The sequence below is a fragment of the Aythya ferina genome, assembly GCF_964211825.1.
Source record: "Aythya ferina genome assembly, chromosome: 32".
Taxonomy (NCBI): domain Eukaryota; kingdom Metazoa; phylum Chordata; class Aves; order Anseriformes; family Anatidae; genus Aythya; species Aythya ferina.
The window spans coordinates 922,636-941,197 of record NC_140329.1 but is presented as its reverse complement, the minus strand read 5'-3'; the positions used below and the strand labels follow the sequence as shown (position 1 = coordinate 941,197).

Below are 18,562 nucleotides of genomic sequence, written 5' to 3'. Positions count from 1 at the left end.
GCAGTGACCCCATGAGCTGGGTCTGCCTCCCAGCCTGCCCAGCACGGCCCTGCAGAGTGCCTCCGTGCCCTGGGCACCACAACCCCATGCTCTGCAGAGCAGCACCGCCAGCTGGGGCTGGGGCTGGGGCTGGAAGGGCACTTCCCCTCAGTGTCTTCTAGGCCAGATTCAGGCACATGGCTTCTGGATGTGAGCGTGATCTTCTCTGTGAGCAAGGAGCTGAGAGACCACCAATAGGCACAGGACTAGAACATTTCCTGCAAGATCCTTCCTGCCCTAGCACCTCCCAGGACTGGCACAGAACTAGCTCCCATGCATCAGAGAGGCTGGGAGCCCAGCAGCAGTGCCATGGGTTGGAAGGATCACAACCAGCTCACTTCTACCTGGGCAGGTCCTGCGACAAAAAAGAGGTGTTATGTAGGTGTGGTATTATGAGGTCAGTGGTGCCTTGGAAACTCAGTCCAGCAGGAAGTGAATGACTGTTAAACATCTGGGAGTTGAGCTCTTTCTGAAGTAGCCAACAGGTCATCCCTTGACTTCTGGCTGGGATCTGTGCCTTTAGGCTCACATCTGCAAATGCACCTGAAAGGCAAGCAGAAGGCACCTGCTTTGCATGTAGTTTGTGAGATCCTCTCTTCCCAAGTACCTGATAAACACCATCGAGGAAGAGGTCTTTGATATGGGCTTTCATGTTTCAGCTTTTTCAGGTTTCAGCTTTTGCCTAAGGTCATCCTTCAGGACTGCTTTCAGTTTTCTATAAAGAAAATGCCACTGCCTCCAAGATGCCCGTAACAAACCGAAGCATGTATGAGGGCCTGGGAAAAGTTACCCTGGATCCATAGCAGCCATTCTAGATCCAAAAGTTGTAGGCAGGAAGCACCATTTCAGTGTGGTGCAGAACACAGTCACATAAACCCTTTCCCTATTTTTAGCAGTGACATTACTTCCTAAACCTAAATGCAACTCCACACCATGACAGGAAACCACTGCTCTAATGCCTGACCTCAAAGTATCCCCTGAAACCCAAACTCAGCCAATAGACCCTTGTCCTTACCTTTACTCTCTTGATCACCCTGATCCCTGCCCTTAATATTAGCAGTAAAGCACTCTTCTTAACCCTACACAATTTCCTGATAGCCTTAAACAAAACCCTAAACCAAAATACTTGCCCATACCCCAAAAAACACAGACCTGCCACCACAAGCAGAACAACAAACCCTCCCACTAAACCTTTGCTTAATCTTTAACCCAGAAAGGTGAGCTCTAGTCCTAATCCCATACATGAACACCTAACACCCAAAGCCCTCATTCCTGTGCATTAACTTCCTCACCTTCAACCCCTCTCCCAACCCTTAGCTTTAGGTGCCTGGCTCCTTGGGTCAGGGCAGGAACCGTGAGGTTGCTGTGCAGTCACATGGCATTCAAAGATGAATGTGAGGGGCCATGGATCTGATCAGCTCACAAGGAGGAGATGGGTGGGAATGCTCTGATGAGCTCAGCTCTGCCTCAGGATCTCTTGCCCTAGCAGGAGGAATATGACTGTGGCAGTGACTGTGAGGTCACTTCTGTCCCTGCAGTTGATAGGGCAGCAGCAGGAATGTGTCAAAGAAAGGGACTCTGAGGTCACTTCTGCCTGAAGTAGCTGACAGTTCACCCTTGACTTAGATCTTGGATCTGTACTTTTGGGCTGACATCTGCCAGTGGCCCTTCTAGGCCAGCAGAAGGCACCTGGTGGGCATGCTGACTGTGGGATCCCCTCTGCCTACATACCCAGGAGGACCCAGACAGAAAGAAGGCTAGGATATGGGTTGTCCTGTCTCTTCTGCTTGAGTCCATGACTGGACAGCAGGAGGCGTAAGGCTTGGTTGTGTCTACACAAGAAGCTGCAAGGCCAGCAACAGCTTCATTTCTTGGAAGATGCTGGTGAGGTGACTTCTGTCTGGTTGGCTGACATGCTGAAAGAAGGTTGGTGGGTTGGGATACCTATTTTAGGAGGGGATTCCACCCTGATGAGGCTTCCTTTGGTTGTAGGAAAGAGCAGGAGAGACAAAACTGCCACAAAGTGCACCTTGGAAGGTTGGCACTGGCTACAAGGAGGAAGAAATGTCCCGTAAAATGTCATGCTGTGGTGCCAGATGTCGCCCAAAGAGTATCCATGATCAGACCATAGCTTTGTGTTTCAAGGAACAGCTGGAGAGGGTTGACGAGACATTGGTGAAATGATGTAATGCCGGGATGAAATCAAAGTGGTGAACAGAGATGGGTATCTGCAGACTTCAAGGAAATATGACAAAGTGAGGAACAGCGTAGAAAGGCCTGCAGAGGAAAAGGCGGATGGTGGTGGCAAGAACTGAAGGCCCCAACATCCCTGACATTTTTGTCCCTTTGGCTAGAGCTTATGAGGTGTTATGTTGTACTTGTGATGGAGCCTCATTGCTTCCTTTCAACCCTGTGCAAAGGCTGGGAGGTGTCTTACCATTGTTCTTCTCATGGCATCACAGCACCCACCACATCCCACAGATCCCCAGGAAAAGCCCTGAGCCAGACATGGAGTACAGGATCTCCCCTTCAGTAGCTGGTGGCAGGCCTTGGCCCTTTTGCTTCATCAAAGCAAACCAAGACTTTTCTCAGCACAGTGCCTTTGCCTATTGGTAATCATGGCCTCCAGTTATCCGCTCTAACAAGTCCCTGGGGAGGCTGTCTTAGTAACAGCCCTCAGTGGGGCCCATTAATATTCCAAATCACACCAACTTTTTCTTCTGACTATACTTTCTCAAGCAATTGCATCATTCTCCTCTCAGTACCTGAGCTTCATAGACTCAGCACCAAAATACACCAAGGAACTCATTAAAATGAAGAAACTCCTACCATGTTCTCTACAGTTTTGTTGAAGACTTCAAGACTTGTACAGCTAATTGGAGAGCTTTCCTGTTGTAGTTAAGGAGGAAGATTTCAAAAAGCACCTAATAAAAAATTTCTCATCTTAAAGGATGTGTTTAGTTGAATTTTGCTATGGAGCTTTATTCTCTAATTGATATTGATCCAGGGTGTCTCATTCGGAGACTTGCATGGGGAGGAAAAGCAGACACCTGAGGTCTTACACAGCATAGACATCCTTGCTCATCACCACCACAGTCTTGCCATTTCTCCCATTGGCCACTTCTCTTTTCCTTACAATAGATTTCTGTACCAAAGTCTGCAGCTGGATGTTATGGCTCCTTTGCAACAGCTCCTACCTGCTTTACTAAGAGACTTGGCTGCACACAGGTGCAGAAGGGTTTTCCTATATCCAGCCAAAGAACATGAAATCATGCATCAATTTTCCAAAAAAAAAAAAAAAAGCAGAGCAAGCTCCTCATCTTGTATGCCTCCTGTGAGGTTTACCTTCCCAAAAGAGTGACTGTACAAGAAGTATTTTATACTGATAGATAGTAAATTATAAATAATAGTGTTAGTATTAGCCCATATCATATGAATTCAATGAGAAATGATGAGATTCTTCCTAAGGAAACAATTAGACAAACTGCTGATAAATGGGTGAGCTTGAACTCACTGAAACTCAAAGCAGCAACTATGTCTGTGAGAGCAGTCTGAAAGATCAAAGAGTAAAGGGAGGGCAAACCAGCAGAACCATGAGAAGTGCATAGGTCCAGACAGGCAGCTTGAATGGGGACATTAAACAGAGTCTGTTTAATCAAGAAATGGATGTACCTGAAAGATGAGAGAGCGTACTATAACAGACAAAGCGATGGCAAAGCAAGTACAGGTGAACTTCAGAATTTCTTCTCCTGCGATGAATATACATCCTGGAAATTACATTTCTTCATAATAGTAATTGCACTTCGTGTGTGATGTTTTATGGAAAGGATTGAACCTTTTGAAGTCATGAGTAGTTACTCTATTACTTAAGTATTAAAAAAATTACTGGGTATTCAGGCAGAGCTTTGCATTCTGAACATAAGCAACCAAGACCTGCAAGACACCAGAGCCCTTTGGAGGATTCAGGTGGAGCCAGGTGGAGATACCAGGTCACCTCCACTGCCAGCAGTGGTCTTTGTCCCTGTAACTGAAGCCGAGGCCAGCACAGGAAACTCCTTCAGAAAGAACAGCCCCGTCCACTGGGTTCTTGTGATTAACCCAAAGTGGAAATGGCCATTGGGAACCCAAGATACTCTCTTTTATTCTTAGTAGACAGCTGAACATCCATTTACCATCCTGGGTCATCTGTGGCAAATTTAGGCTGCAAGACTCAAGAGCGGGACACTTCAAATGGCTGAGACAGAACCTATCAGCTTGCCCCACTTTGGGTAATTGTCCCCTTTAAATTATGGGTATGAAAGAAAAAAATGTGAAATGACCCATCAGGTCAATGCACAGAGTAAGTCATACGTATTGTGCTGTAGTGGTAGAAGACTAATCAACTAATCAGACTAATCATACTAATCAAGGAGACCTAATCCATTTTAACTGTGAGATAGAGAAAACACTAAAAATAGTGAAGGGCATTTGGTTGTGGCTTAACATGAAGAAGGATGTAGACCACTGGTGAAGGAACTGACTTTTTGTGCCATCACCAATGTGGATTTACAAACACTACAACACCTAAAGGCAGTATGTCCTATGCCTCTATCATCACATGGGACAGGGGGAGGGAGCTGCCAGCCAAGGGACACATTTGGGTGTGAACAGTGGGGTCCAGCAGAGACAAGGAGTCAAGGCACTGCGGTGAGGGAGGCCAGGAGAAGCAGCCCAAGGGGTGGTGCTGCTTATGAAGACACATTTGTGCCAGCAGCCTGAGTGGGCAGCAGCTGTGTGCAGGCGAGGGGAGGCCAGGAAGTGCATGCCAAGAGCGCTCCTGCCAGCAGAGACAAGGCCAGCGGTGAGGCCAAGGGGAGAAGCAGGCCTAGGGCAGTGGGCTGCAAGGGCCATGCTGAGCTCCCTGCTCCTGTAGCAATCAGCGCTGGCCTTCAGCAGATGTGCTGGCCGGCATGCACTGGGAGGTCCTGGATTGCATCAGAGAGCAGGAAGGAGAGCACTGGAGAGGGCTGGGGGGAGGTGGGTGGCAGAGCCCCATGCAGGGGCTGGCTGGGGGTCCCCTCTGCTGCAGTCAGCGCACAGAGCATGGCAGGAGGGCAGGCAGGGCTCGTGGCCACAGTGCAGAGCCTGGCCCTGGACACTCCATGACCACCTTGCAGGTCCTGGCAGGCTGCGGTGAGGGGACGAATGCCCTGGGCCTCCTTCCTGTTCTGCCCAGGCCAGCAAGGGCCCAGAGAAGCCTCCTCTCCCCTGCCCCTGCAGCTCTGGGCTCCATTCGCGCAGCCCTGGCTCTGCAGCACCAAGCCCTTCTGGGAGCCCTCCCCTGCATGCTGCCACCGCTCCCTGACGCTGCTGTTACCCTCTGCCAGGCACTGCCCAGACCAGACCAGCCCCCGCACACCTCTCCCCACCTCCTTGCCCTCTCCCCAGCCCAGCAGCCCAGGGCAGTGCCCTCTGCAGGCTGCTGCAGGGCTCTGGGCACAGCCACCACAGCCCTAGCCCCTCGCAAGGCACCGCAGCTGCTGGGACAAAGGTGGCTCTGGGCCTCTCCAGCAGCCCCCAGGCTGGGATCAGCCAAGGCTCAGGAGATGGAGGTCGGTGAAGCTGCAGGAGCCCTGCTCTCTTGCCTGGGAGATCCCCAGCACAGAGTGCCTGTGCCCCGCAGGGCCAGCCGCACTCCCCAGGCCAGCACAAGAGGCCTGGCCCAGGCATAGAGCAGCCTGCCCCGAACAGGGCCTGCAGAAAAAGCTTTCTCCTTTATGCCTCTGGGTATGCCCAGAAATGCTGCGCTGCTCTTCCCCAGGGCTATCCCTGCTCCCAGAGAGCCTTGCCCAGGGCAGTGTGTCCGTGCTGACCTGGCCAGTCGTTTCTGCTTCTCTCCCCATGCACCCCACAGGGTGCCCAGCTGGCAGTGCTGCTCTGCAGAGCCAGGGGGTGTTCTACCATGGAATACCCAGGGGGACTCCCCCCTGCCCTTGCTGCGCAGGGTGGACAGCAGACCCAACTCCATGGGGATCTCTGCTGAGCCCCTTTCCATCTGCCCTGGTGTCTCAGCAGCACAGGGCAGTACTTGCAGCATCATGGGTTTTCTCTAAGGTCACAAAGGGCAGGCAAGGGCTGCACCATACCTCACCCACAAAGCTTCAAAGGGACTATTCTCAATTACTCTGCAGTCTTATGGGACTTTGCCTACTGGCTCCTCACCACCTGTCCTGGCATTGCAGAGCCCTCCTTAGCCCTTGGACTCCTCAGATTCAACTTTACCGGACTCTTCCTTCCGTGGTCATTCATTAGATGTAGTTCTAATCACTACCCTCAGAGCACGTTGTCCTTGGGTTCCCCTGAAATCTCCTGGAAGCTCCAGATTCCTCTCCTTGCAGGCATCATCCATCAGCCCCACTGCAGGGAGCACAGTGCCATGCAGGTGAGCTCAAGACCAGTTGTTGTCTAATTGGGAAGTGCCACCATAAGGGGACCAGCCATTGGTCCCTGCCAGACTTCCCTGGGACTGTAAGCCTGTGTCCTTCATTCCATGAACATGCCCAGAAAACAAAGAACAGGGAGCAACCCCCTGGCTCTATTCCTGACAGCAGCACAGGAAGAATTGTGCAGGTTTCTGGGTTTGCCCTCTGAAGCCCATTTTTTTACTGTCACACTAGTAGGGAGGCTAGCTCTGACACAGGGCTGCACATTCCCTGCTGCAGCCTACGGCCACATGGGTGCCAATGTAGAGACAACAGGACTGTCACCAAGGTGCATGAGATCCAAGGACTAACAGAAATGGCAAGGAACAAGTGAAGACTGCGGAAGTGAAATGAGAGCAGCAGTGAAAAGACCACATCCTGCTGCAGCCATGGCTCTAGGGAAGCAGCAGACCCAACCTGAAGGCAGCAGAGAGGCAGAGCCCAGCAGGCAGTGAGGGGCAGCCCCAAGGGAGGCTGCTCCTCCCTGTGGCAACTGGTCTCTTGGCCCTGAGTCCCTCCTACATGCTGGGGCTGCTCCCCCAGCTCCAGAGGAGAGGGGAAAAGATGGCAGAGGAGACCAATGAAGTTCTCATGGCTTCTTTATTATCTATATCTGTACAAGAGGCCCAGTCATAGGTCCCTAAAGTGATTGGCTCAAAGTAAAGAAAAAAAATAACACGTAGGAGGCTAAGAATAAGATTACTTAAATTAAAAAAATAATAATAATAAATAAATAAAAATGAAGAAAATAGCAATAAGAAATAACAAAGGAGTAATAGAGAAAACAAAAGATTTTCCTCACAGTTTCTCAAACGATGTAGGAAATTTAAGGTACATTATTGATTCTGAAGAAGCATGTATTCAAAGAATTTCCAGACTGCATCCTTGAGCACCTTGTTCCTCATGCTGTAGATGAGGGGGTTCACTGCTGGAGGCACCACTGAGTACAGAAAAGACACCACAAGATTTAGAGTTGGGGAGGAGAGTGAGAGAGGTTTCAGGTAGGCAAACATAATGGTACTAAGAAAGAGGGAGACCACAGTTAAGTGAGGGAGGCACATGGAAAAGGCTTTGTGCTGTCCATGCTCAGAGGGCATCCTCAGCACAGCCCTGAAGATCTGCACATAGGAAACCACAATGAAAACAAAACAAACAAATGCTAAAGAAATACTGAAGAGAAGTGCCCAGACTTCTCTGAGGTAGGCATCTGAGCAGGAAAGCTTGAGGATCTGGGGGATTTCACAGAAGAACTGGTCCATGGCATTGTCATGGCAGAGGGGCAGTGAAAATGTATTGGCAGTGTGCAGGACAGCACTGAGAACCCCACTGCCCCAGGCAGCTGCTGCCATCTGGGCACAAGCTCTGCTGCCCAGGAGGGTCCCATAGTGCAGGGGCTTGCAGATGGCAACGTAGCGGTCATAGGCCATGATGGTGAGAAGGGAATACTCTGCATCAAAAAAGAATAAGTAAAAGGAGACTTGAGCTGCACATCCTTCATAAGAGATGGATCTGGTGTCCCAAAGGGAATTGGCCATGGCTTTGGGGACAGTGGTGGAGATGGATCCAAGGTCGAGGAGGGCGAGGTTGAGGAGGAAGAAGTACATGGGGGTGTGGAGGCGGTGGTCACAGGCTACTGTGGTGAGGATGAGGCCGTTGCCCAGGAGGGCAGCCAGGTAGATGCCCAGGAAGAGCGCGAAGTGCAGGAGCTGCAGCTCCCTTGTGTCTGCGAATGGCAGGAGGAGGAACTCGCTCACAGAGCTTATGTTGGGCATTCTCTGACCTGGGACATGGCTGTCTGTTGGAGAGGAGAAGGTAAAACAAAGTTAGAACAGATTTATCCTTGGAAAACATTTTGCAAGCCGTAGAGCACCCTCAAACAGTGTGTTTCTCTTGGAAGCTCTCTTGCTTGAGCTGCGTCAGGTGGTGGCTGAGAGTGGCACTGGGAGGAGGGGCTGCTGTGGGCTCCAGAGGAGTCCTTCGTGCTGTGTTTCAGGAGAGAAGCAAGAACATGGGGGAAACTCAAGTTCAGTCTACTTGTCAGATCCATGAGCTCTGCAGTGTTGTTGCAGACAACACATCTGAATAAGGGCAGAGCTGAAGGGATTTTGTTTGCTTGATTTTATCCCAGTTGCCTCTGTAACACTTAGTAGAGGTATTGGATGCTTGAACTCTCTGACTGTTCCTGTGCACTCTTGGTGAAATCCTGTGGGTACCGGGAGGCAAAGGGACTGTCCCTTGCTGAAGACTGAGCACAGCAGCTCTGCCTAGCAGTCCTGTTCTCAAATGCCCTGTTTCACCCCTCTGAGCTGCAGGACTATCCCACTCAGGTACTTCCCTGAGAAAAAAAATGGAGCCATCTGAGGGTGGAGAAGCCCCAGTCCATGTGCAGCTGGAGAGCATCCTCACCTTGTCTCTGTAAAACTCCAAGCCAGAAGGAGCTTGGGAGCTTCTCCTCACCTGGGCTCTGCCTGCTGTACTGGCCATGCCTGCCCCACAGCCCATGGGCTGCAGGGGGAGAGAAGGCCACGGAGGGGCTGCTCCAGGGGAAGACATCTGCACTGCAGGGCATGGCCATGAGGTGCCCGAATCCCCCCTTCCACGGCATTTCTGCCAACAGCTCCTTCTGGCCACCTGCCCCTCTCTCTGCTGCCTGCAGCTGTCCCTGCTGGGACCTGCTGTTCTGCGCCCACCTCTTCTTTCCCCCCTGCCCGTGCTCACAGACCCCATCCCACAGGGCTGTGCTCAGCGCTGCCCTGCAGCACCCTGCCACCAGCAGGGCATGGCCAAGGGGCACCTCCATGGCTGCAGGAGCTACGGGGCATCTGAGAGAGAGCCCGACATGGCCAGCTAGGGCAGGGTGTTCTGGGCTGACTGGGGGCACCTGCCTTAGGGCACTCCAAGGGGCTTCTGCCAGACTTCCTCACCTCGCAGTGCAATCCAGCAGGACTCTCAAAGCCTACTGCATTGCCCACTGCCCTCCTAGAAACATGACCCAGAAGGAGACCCTTCCAGGAGCTGCAGATGCATGGCCCTGCAGCCAGAGACTTACTTTGTCAAGGGCTGTGCAGATTTCTCCTCCAGTCAGCTCTCAGCATCCTCCAACTCTCAACTGCCTCCAACCCCGCTCTCCTTCTCTCCTCTGCATGCCACCTGTTATTGTAGCCCCCAGCCCTTCTGCGCTGTGCAGAGGAGCTGCTCCTGGGCAGAGCTGTCTCTCTGCACCAGGGCCCTCTTGCCAGGAGCTCTCTCTGGTCCAGCTCAGCAGCAGAGGCCCAGCCCAAGCACTGTAATCAGCCCTCTGGTGGCTTTTGTGATGAGCCCTCAAAATGCAGGCACTGAGAGCAAATTGAAGAAATCTCTCAAGAAGTCCAAATCAGATACAAGTTTCCTGGAGTGTCCCCCGAGGGCCAGCACTGACAGCCTCTCTTGGAGCTCACAAGATCAGAACATTGGAGGCAGTGAGAACAAGGAGACAAACGCAATGTGAAGGTGACACTGATGCGTAGACAAAGTGGATGTGTTTCACCAAGCACAAGGGCTGAGCCTTGAGATCTGGACCCTGGAATGGGCAATTCTTTCCCTTCACACATGGCTCAGGGCTCTTCGTGGGGTAACAGGAGATGGGGATGTGCATTGCCAAGTGCAGGAGAATGGTACGACCTCTACCTGGTTCATGGGAGGGGCTGAGTAGACAATGAGGCCCTGGTGCTTTAACGATAAGCTGTCTCCTCATAGGCCTCAGTGGCAGAGACAACAGCCATAGCCATGGACATGAAGACCATGGTCCTGCTGGGACTTTCAGCCTTGCCACAGCCCTTGCTCCTCTCCACACCTGACTGTCCTAAGGACTCCCAGACCTGCACCTCTTTCCCTGCTGGCTGCAGACCCGTGTGCATGGACTGTCACTCTGGATCTGAGCTGAGTGTGGTAACTCAGACCACCCAGCCAGGATGATGACACCAATGAATTATTCTTTGAAGAGCTAAGAAATACCTCAAGATCAGTTGCCCTTGTCCTTATGGGGAATTCAACTTGCCAGTCGTCAACTGTGATTACCACATGGCCAACACAAGCAGGTCCAGGAGGTTCCTAAAGCACCTTGAAGATAACTTTTTGGTTCAGGTGCTAAGGGAGCCAACTAGGAAAGGTGCCCTCCTAGATCTGTTGCTGGAGAACAGAGTGGGTCTTGTGGGAGATGTGGCAATTGTTGGCCATCTTGGTCATAATGACCATGAAGTTGTTGAGTTTGAAATTTTTGGTGACAGGAGGAAAACTGCCACCAAAACTTCAGTCCTGGATATGGGGAGAGCAGACTTCAGGCTGCCTGGGGAACTAGTTAGCAAGGTCCCCTGGGAAAATGCTTTTGAAAGCATCGGCGTCCATCAGTGCTGGTTAGTCTTAAGCGCTGCCTCCTAAAAGCACAGGATCAGGCAATTCCAAAATATCAGCAATGAGACTGTGGTGCTCTAATGATGAGCTGTCTCCTCATAGGCCTCAGTGGCAGAGACAACAGCCATAGCCATATGTATAAATATCTTGGTCTTGTTGGGACTTTCAGCCTTGCTAAGTCCTTGTTCCTCTGCAGACCAGGATATCCTAGGGACTCCCAGACGTACACCTCTTTCCCTGCTGGCTGTAGACCCTTGTCCGTGTCATGTCACACCAGATCTGAGCTGAGAAAGACGACTCAGATTTTCTTGGTGGCTGTGTTCCTTGTAAGGCAGCTCTGTAGGAAGCTGGCCTGGTTCCTAGTGAGCAGGCACCACTGCTCGTATGTCATCCCTCATGGTGCCCAGGCCCTCTTCCTCCTGGGAACAGCTCACTCAGCAGGGTCCCATTCTGCCCCGATGTGTGGGGTTCTACTGTTGCAGGACTAGGCTTTTCTCCTTCAAAATGTCAAGAGGTTTCTGTAGGCAAAATCCTGCTGTTTCTCCAGGTTCCCCTGGACAGATGTTCCACTGTGTCAGCTGTTAATGTCTATAGACAGATGGCTCACCCTGATTGTGCTGTCTCTCACAAGATAGCAGCATTGGCAGTTGCAGGAGAGTTTGGACAATACAGGAGTAACTAGTTGAATGGAGTTGCAGCACAGACTCACAGAGGGCTCGAGCATGGAAGGCTGCCAGAGTCCAACTTTTCTGTGCTTCCTTCTCATGCCTTCTGTCATTTTGTTTGGAGCTTTGTCTTAAATCTTGGAAGGCTTTGCAGGGAGAAAAATAGAAGGGCCAAAGCCTAACTGGAGATCAGTCTGGCTGTTACCATCAAAGACAATAAAAATGTTTTTAGAAATACACAAGAAGGGGAGGATTAAGGAGAATCTTCATACTTGGATGTGGAGGGAAACATTTTGACAATAGATGAGAAAAAGACCGAGGTATTTAATGCCTTCTTTGCCTCAGTCTTTAGCAGCAAGACCAGTTGTTCCCCTGGTACTCAGCCCCTGAGCTGGTAGATAGGGACAGGGAGCTGACAAAGGGGTGACACTTTTCACAACTTCTTCACTCTCCCTTTCTCCTTCTCCTCCCCTTTCTCTTCCAGGCTAGTTACAATAGCTTCAAAGCTTTCAGTATCCTGGGGATGGTCAAACCAGCCTGTTCCTATTGTGATGTCTCCTGAATGTGCTTCATCTTTTGTTTAAGGTTAAACAAGTATTTGAGAGTGCCATCCAGAAGTCTGCCCCAAGGCAGGAGATTTAGTAGAGGCTAGGAGTATGGGAGGATACTAGCAGGCACCTAGAGCAGTGAGCACATCCAATGCTTTGGAACTTCACCCCTGAGCAAGTGCAGAATCCTAAAAAAAATGGTGAAATGCATGAAAAAGGTGATTTCTGAAAAGATACAAATCGCTGCAAAGAGCTGGGGCTTTTCCTATGTATAGAAGACACAGCCAATGTTACTCCAAGTCCAGTGACAGGCCCTCCCGCAACTCCACCCTGTGTGACAGTCCCTGCTGCCACTCCAATTCCTCCGAAAGGCCCTGCAGCCACAGCAACTCCTGCGATGGGCCCTGCAGACACTCCAACCCCTGTGACAGGCCCTGCAGCCACTCCAGCCCCTCTGATCCTCTGATGGGCCCCATGGCTGGGCCAGAGAACCAACCTGTGCCACTATTGGTTACACCTATATGCAAGAGAAAAAAAATGGATGAAAAAAAACTTTCTTTTTTTTTTTTTTTTTTGAAAGGAAAGAAACTCCTATGCAGACAAGAAAGGAGGAAGAAGACAAGGGAAGACAAGGGATGCTTCAACAAAGTTGGGCCATCAAGGAAGAAGGAGGGCAAAGAGGAAGAGATCAGAACAGTATCAGTAACCACAAGACCCCTATCCCAGATTTGTGAAAAAATGTCAGTCATCATCTAGATGAGCACATTGTCATTTGGCTGCTCCAGTGCTGGGAGAACAGGGCCACTAGCCTGGAATTAGAGGGCAGAGAAGCCAAGCAGCTGGGATCCCCCTCTAGGGAAGGGGTGATTGACAAAGCAATTGGCCCTACCATTTACCATGGACTGACCCAGACTGCCCTGCAATGGGGGAAGCTCCTGAACACCTGCAGTACCTTGGTGACATCATCATGTGGGGCAACAGAGCAGAAGTATTTGAGAAAGGGAAGGAAATAATCCAAATCCTTCTGAAAGCTGATTTTACCCTAAAACAAATGTCAAGGGACCGCAACATTTGATCCCCATGCAGGCTGGCCAGGGTCAAGGGGACTACAGCTCAGGGATGGGATGATGGGCATCAGTCATTGGGTGGTGAGCAATTGTATTGTGTATGACTTGCTTTGTACAATTAACTATTATTGTTGTTATTGCTGCTGTTATTATTATTGTTGATCTATTCCTTTTCTGTCCTTTTAAACTGTCTTCATCTCAACCCATGAGCTTTACAGTTTTGGAGCTGCAGGGGCAGTGAGCTAACAGCTGTGTGGTGCTGAGTTGACGGCTAGGATAAACCACAACGTCATGTTTGACAACTGCACATCAATAGCACAAATCACACTTCTAACATCAGTCTCTCCCATGTTCAGCTAGGAGCAGTCGCTGATGACTTCAGTCTGCTCCAAACACGACACCCCAGAAGAGACCCTGCTGCCCTCAGGAGCTGTCAGCCCTGAGGCCTTGGGGACACCTGGAGGGAGCCCAATGGCACAGAGCAATCAATGCCATGGTCGGGTGCTGTGCTGCTGAGCTGGGCTGGGCTTCTGGGCCCAAGGGGAGCTCCTGGCAAGTGGGCAGTGCTGCAGAGAGACAGCTCTGCCCAGGAGCAGCTCCTGTGCACAGCGCAGCAGGGCTGGGGGCACTGCCTGCAGAGACAGTGCTTAAAGGCAGGCAGAAGTGGCAGGATGCCCAGAGCTCACTGCGGGAGAAGACTTCCCAGCCCTGCAGCCGGTAAGTCTCTGGCTGGAGGGCAATGCAGCCGCAGTTCCCGGAGGCAGGAGAAGCCGGGGGTGCAGGCAGGGGTGTCCAGGGCTGTGGTGCAGAGCAGGGTTCCTGCTGCATCAGGGGCTGTGTGCCGGGGCAGGGCCTCTGCCGCCTGCCAGGCTCAGCACTCAGCCTGCCCGGGGAGCTGCCCAGGGCACTGCGGGGAGAAGCTGTGTGTGGAAGGAGCCCCCCTGGCAGGGCAGGGTCCTGCTGCTGGTGGGAGGCTGCTGCCTGGGGCAGCCTGCTCACAGATCCACAGCACACCAAGGCAATTTCAAAGGGAACTTCACTCTCATATTTCTTTAGTCTCTGCTTTCAGTTTTCTCTTCTTCATCCTTGTGGAATTGAAAATAGAGGCTTTTTTTTTTTTTTTTTCTAAGAAGATACTAAGACTCCTAAGCCTTCACGAGGAGCATTCCGAGAACTGTAACAAGTCCCTTTACTGCTCATAGTAAGCTCCATTACCACCTGTGCAGTGTCAGCAGTGTCTGTGTGAGCTGGGCTCTAGGATGTGCCCCCAGCGAGCTGCCCCTGGGCAGAGCCCTGCTGCCAGGAGGTGTCTGCAGGGCAGAGCTGAGCACCCAGTGGGTGGAATGGGGGCTGTGAGCTGCAGGCAGGAGGTGTGGGGACAGAGACCCAGCTGCAGGCAGGGACAGCTGCAGGAAGGAATTATCAAGAGAGCATTAACAGAATAGTCTGGCACCTCACAGTCCACCCTCAAGCCCGACAGATTCAGGATGTGCCTTATAAACTCAGCAGCAGGAACTCCAGCAGAGCACACTCTCCTGAGTTCCTGTCTGTCTGTCCCTGGCAGAAGCCTTGTCATATTTCTCTCTGTTCCTGCACCTTCTGCTGCTGTTCTTTATGCTCTCCCATCTCCATGGAGCTTTATGGCTTCCTGTAGATGGGGTGTTCAGCTGCAGCTCAAGCACTGACCCTCCAGGACCCACCATATAGATGTGCCTGTAGGAGGAATATGCCCAAACCCTCTTCTAACCTGTGGGGCTTGGTGCAATGCAGCGTATGCGGCAGAATTAAGCTGGATCTCCTTCCAGGGAGTTTCTGAGGCTACAATAATTGAGTGGCTCTATGGGGGCCACTGGACTGAGCCCAAGTGGACTCTGGCTGAGACCAGGGAAGATAGACAGACTGGCTGTCTGCACTGCACTAAGGGCAGTCACTTTGCCTCCTGGCACTTACAAAATCTCAACTGGAATACCTTACAAATGCCAGGGTTTACTTCCCTCAATAAAATCTCCTAAGAGTAATACAGGAAGTTGGAACAAAGCAAACCACAAATGCCATTTGGCTGTCAAGAGTGTTGACAGTGGTTATGCTGTGAAGTCAACATACGTGAGAGTTAGATTTAATCAGAGATCACTCACGGTTCTTATATCGCTAGAACTGTAGGGCAGGCAGAGCCCACAGCAGAATGCTGTGCTCCCAGTGAAAATTTATTCTACACCAATCAGAGCTCAAACAAGGGAGCAGCAGAAAGGTCTCAGGTAGCAGAAAGTCACTTAATGAGAAGTGTAGCAGGTTTTTCTCAGAGAAGACTGTCCCTATTTGTCACTACATTTTCCTCTTTGGCAGGTCTCTATGCACAGAGACGTCAAATGTCCAACAGAAGCTCCATCACCGAGTTCCTCCTCCTGCCATTCACAGACACGCGGGAGCTGCAGCTCCTGCACTTCGCGCTCTTCCTGGGCATCTACCTGGCTTCCCTCCTGGGCAACGGCCTCATCCTCACCGCCGTAGCCTGCGACCACCGCCTCCACACCCCAATGTACTTCTTCCTCCTCAACCTCTCCGTGATTGACCTGGGCTGCATCTCCACCACTGTCCCCAAAGCCATGGCCAATTCCCTATGGGACAACAAGGCCATCTCCTATTCAGGATGTGCTGCACAGTTCTTTTTCTTGCTCTTCTTGATATCAGCAGAGTTTTATCTCCTCACAGTTATGTCCTATGACCGCTACATTGCCATCTGCAAGCCCCTGCACTACGGGACCCTCCTGAGCAGCAGAGCTTGTGCCCAGATGGCAGCAGCTGCCTGGGGCAGTGGGATTCTCACTGCTTTGCTGCACACTGCCAATACATTTGCCCTGCCCCTCTGCCATGGCAATGCTGTGAACCAGTTCTTCTGTGAACTTCCCCAGATTCTCAAGCTTTCCTGCTCAAAATCATACATCAGGGAAGTTGGTCTCCTTGTGGGTGGCGTCACTTTAGCATTTGGTTGTTTTGTTTTCATTGTGGTTTCCTATGTGCAGATCTTCAGGGCTGTGCTGAGGATGCCCTCTGAGCAGGGCCAGCACAAAGCCTTTTCTACGTGCCTTCCTCACCTGGCCGTGGTCTCCCTCTTTACTGGCACTGGCATGTTTGCCTACCTGAAGCCCCCCTCCACCTTCTCCCAATCTCTGCACCTGGTGGTGGCAGTTCTGTACTCAGTGATGCCTCCAACACTGAACCCCTTTATCTACAGCTTGAGGAACCAGGAGCTCAGGGATTGTGCTAGGAAAGTGATTTCAGAAAAATTTCTTAATAGTAAGTTTTCTCTCCTTCTCCACAAAGAATTTGCATAATATTCCCTTGCAGGCCTGGTGCTTCTTACATTACTATTATTGCTATGTTTATTTTTAGTGTCATTTACATCAGTAGCTTTCTCATAAACAAAGTTTTATTCATCCTACTTCTTGTAAGAAATTAAAGTGCTTTGTTTACTCTGTTAAGTTTTGTCTACATCAACAAAAGTGCTGACACTCCCGTAGCATCTTTGTAATAACAGGATCTCCTAAATGCACTGCCTTTAAACCCAAGTCTTCTTTCAAAGGTGGAGCCAATAACTTGGCTGAAAATTGTGGTGGTTTCACGCTGACAGGCAGCTGAAGTCCACCACACCGATCTTTTAAGTCTTCATCCTCAGAGGAAGAGGGGAAAAATATAGAATGGAAAAGGGCTCCAGGGCTGATTTAAGGACAGGGAGATTGCTCAACAATTGCAGTGATGGACAAGACAGATTGCATGTAAGGAGATTACAATAATGCATTATCTGGAGGAGTGAGAAAATAAACTAAAAATACTTTCCCTCCCATCCATCCACTTCTACCTCCTCCCATCAAGTGACACAGGGGAAGAGGGAATGGGGGCTGTGATCAGTTTGTGACATTTCTTCCCCACCACTCCTTCACGGTCACTCTCTGGCCCTGCTCCAGGGTGGAGGCCCTCCCACGGATTCCTCCCATGGGATTCCATCCTTCCCAAAATGATCCTTCATGGGCTTCCCACAGTCCTTCAGGAACTGCTTCAGCATGGATCAGTACCAAGCTGGGAGAAATGCTTCAGGAATGGAATGCTCCAGAGTGGGCTCCTCTCCATGGGCCTCAGCCTCCTCCAGGCCACATCCGCCTGCTCCACCGGGGGCTCCTCCATGGGCTGAAGTGTGGAGATCTGCTCCATGTGCGACCCATGGGCTGCAGGGGGACAGCCTGCTCCACCAGGGGCCTCTCCATGGGCTGCAGGGAAACTTCTAGTCTGGCATCTGGGGCACCTCCTGCCCTCCTTCTGCACTGACCTTGCTGTCTGCAGGGCTGTTCCTCACATTTTCTCACTCCTCTGCTAGCTGTTGCTGCACAAACAATTTTATGCTTTATCCTTTCTTTAAAATGTTATCAAAGCTGTGCAACCATCGTTGTTTATTGGGTCAGCTTTGACCAGAAGCCAGAGGATCCCTTTTTGAGAGCGAGGAACTGGTTCTGATCAGAACTGGGGCAGCTTCTTTAGTCTCAATAAGCCACCTCCAGCAATTATTCCACACCTGGTGCAGCTCCTGGTCCCTTCTCACAGAGGCCACCCATGCAGCCTGCCCCACTACCAAAACATTCTGACCTAAACCCAATACATTTGTTAGGGAGGAAAAGTATGTTACAGAACTCCTAAGGAGGGTCCTTCAACAAGGGAAATGCCCTTGCAGGAACGGCTGATTTGAAGTAGCAGGTCCCACCACTGCAGCCTGGGAAGCATTACTCATTACAACTGGAAAACTGAAAAGGCAGTAAGAAGGAAGCTTGTGCCATTTGAACCATGTGGTCTGCCTGATGTGATTCACAGGATCACCTAGAGAAACAGATGAGAAGGTATTGAATGCACCAAAGGACATTCAGAAAGTAGAGGAGGAGGAAATTCCCAAGTTAAGAGAACTGTCGTAACCAGAGGAGAGGAAGATGGGGCCCTACTTTTGCTGCGAGCCCCAGCACAGGAAAGATGTGGACCTGTTAGAGTGAGTCCAGAGAAGGACCATAAAGGTGATCGGGGGCTGGAGCACCTCTCCTGTGAACAGAGGCTGAGAGAGGTGGGGTTATTGAGTCTAGAGAAGGCTCCAGGCAGACCCTACTGCAGCCTTTCAATACTTAAAGAGATCTTATAAAAAGGTTGGAGAAAGACTCTTTACTCGAGTAGATAATGATAGGACAAGGGGGAAAGGTCATAAACTAAAACAAGATAGATTTAGATTAGACATTAGGAAGAAATTCTTCCTTCTAAGGGTAGTGAGGCACTGGAACAGGTTGCCAAGAGAAGTTGTGGATGCCCCATTCCTGGAGGTGTTTAAGACAAGTTGGAAGGAGCCTTGGCCAACCTGATCCAGT

At 50.9% G+C, this 18,562-nt stretch overlaps 2 protein-coding genes and 1 long non-coding RNA gene across 3 annotated transcripts in view; 1 reads left to right on the top strand and 2 right to left on the bottom strand.

The window, feature by feature from the left end:
• The window catches only part of LOC311425575, a 329,601-nt gene that overhangs the window by 295,853 nt on the left and 15,186 nt on the right, over window positions 1-18,562 (bottom strand). The gene's annotated exons all lie outside the window — the stretch shown is intronic.
• On the bottom strand, window positions 7,337-8,272 carry LOC311425592 (olfactory receptor 14A16-like; the record flags this gene model as incomplete). The annotated part of the gene is made up of 1 exon (XM_084501533.1): window positions 7,337-8,272. The coding sequence occupies one exon, from the start codon at window positions 8,270-8,272 to the stop codon at window positions 7,337-7,339; it is 936 nt and encodes a 311-aa protein (XP_084357659.1).
• Window positions 15,536-18,124, top strand: LOC311425591 (olfactory receptor 14A16-like; the record flags this gene model as incomplete). Its single annotated transcript, XM_084501532.1, has 2 exons — window positions 15,536-16,463; window positions 18,027-18,124. 2 exons carry the CDS (start codon window positions 15,536-15,538, stop codon window positions 18,122-18,124), a joined length of 1,026 nt encoding a protein of 341 aa, XP_084357658.1.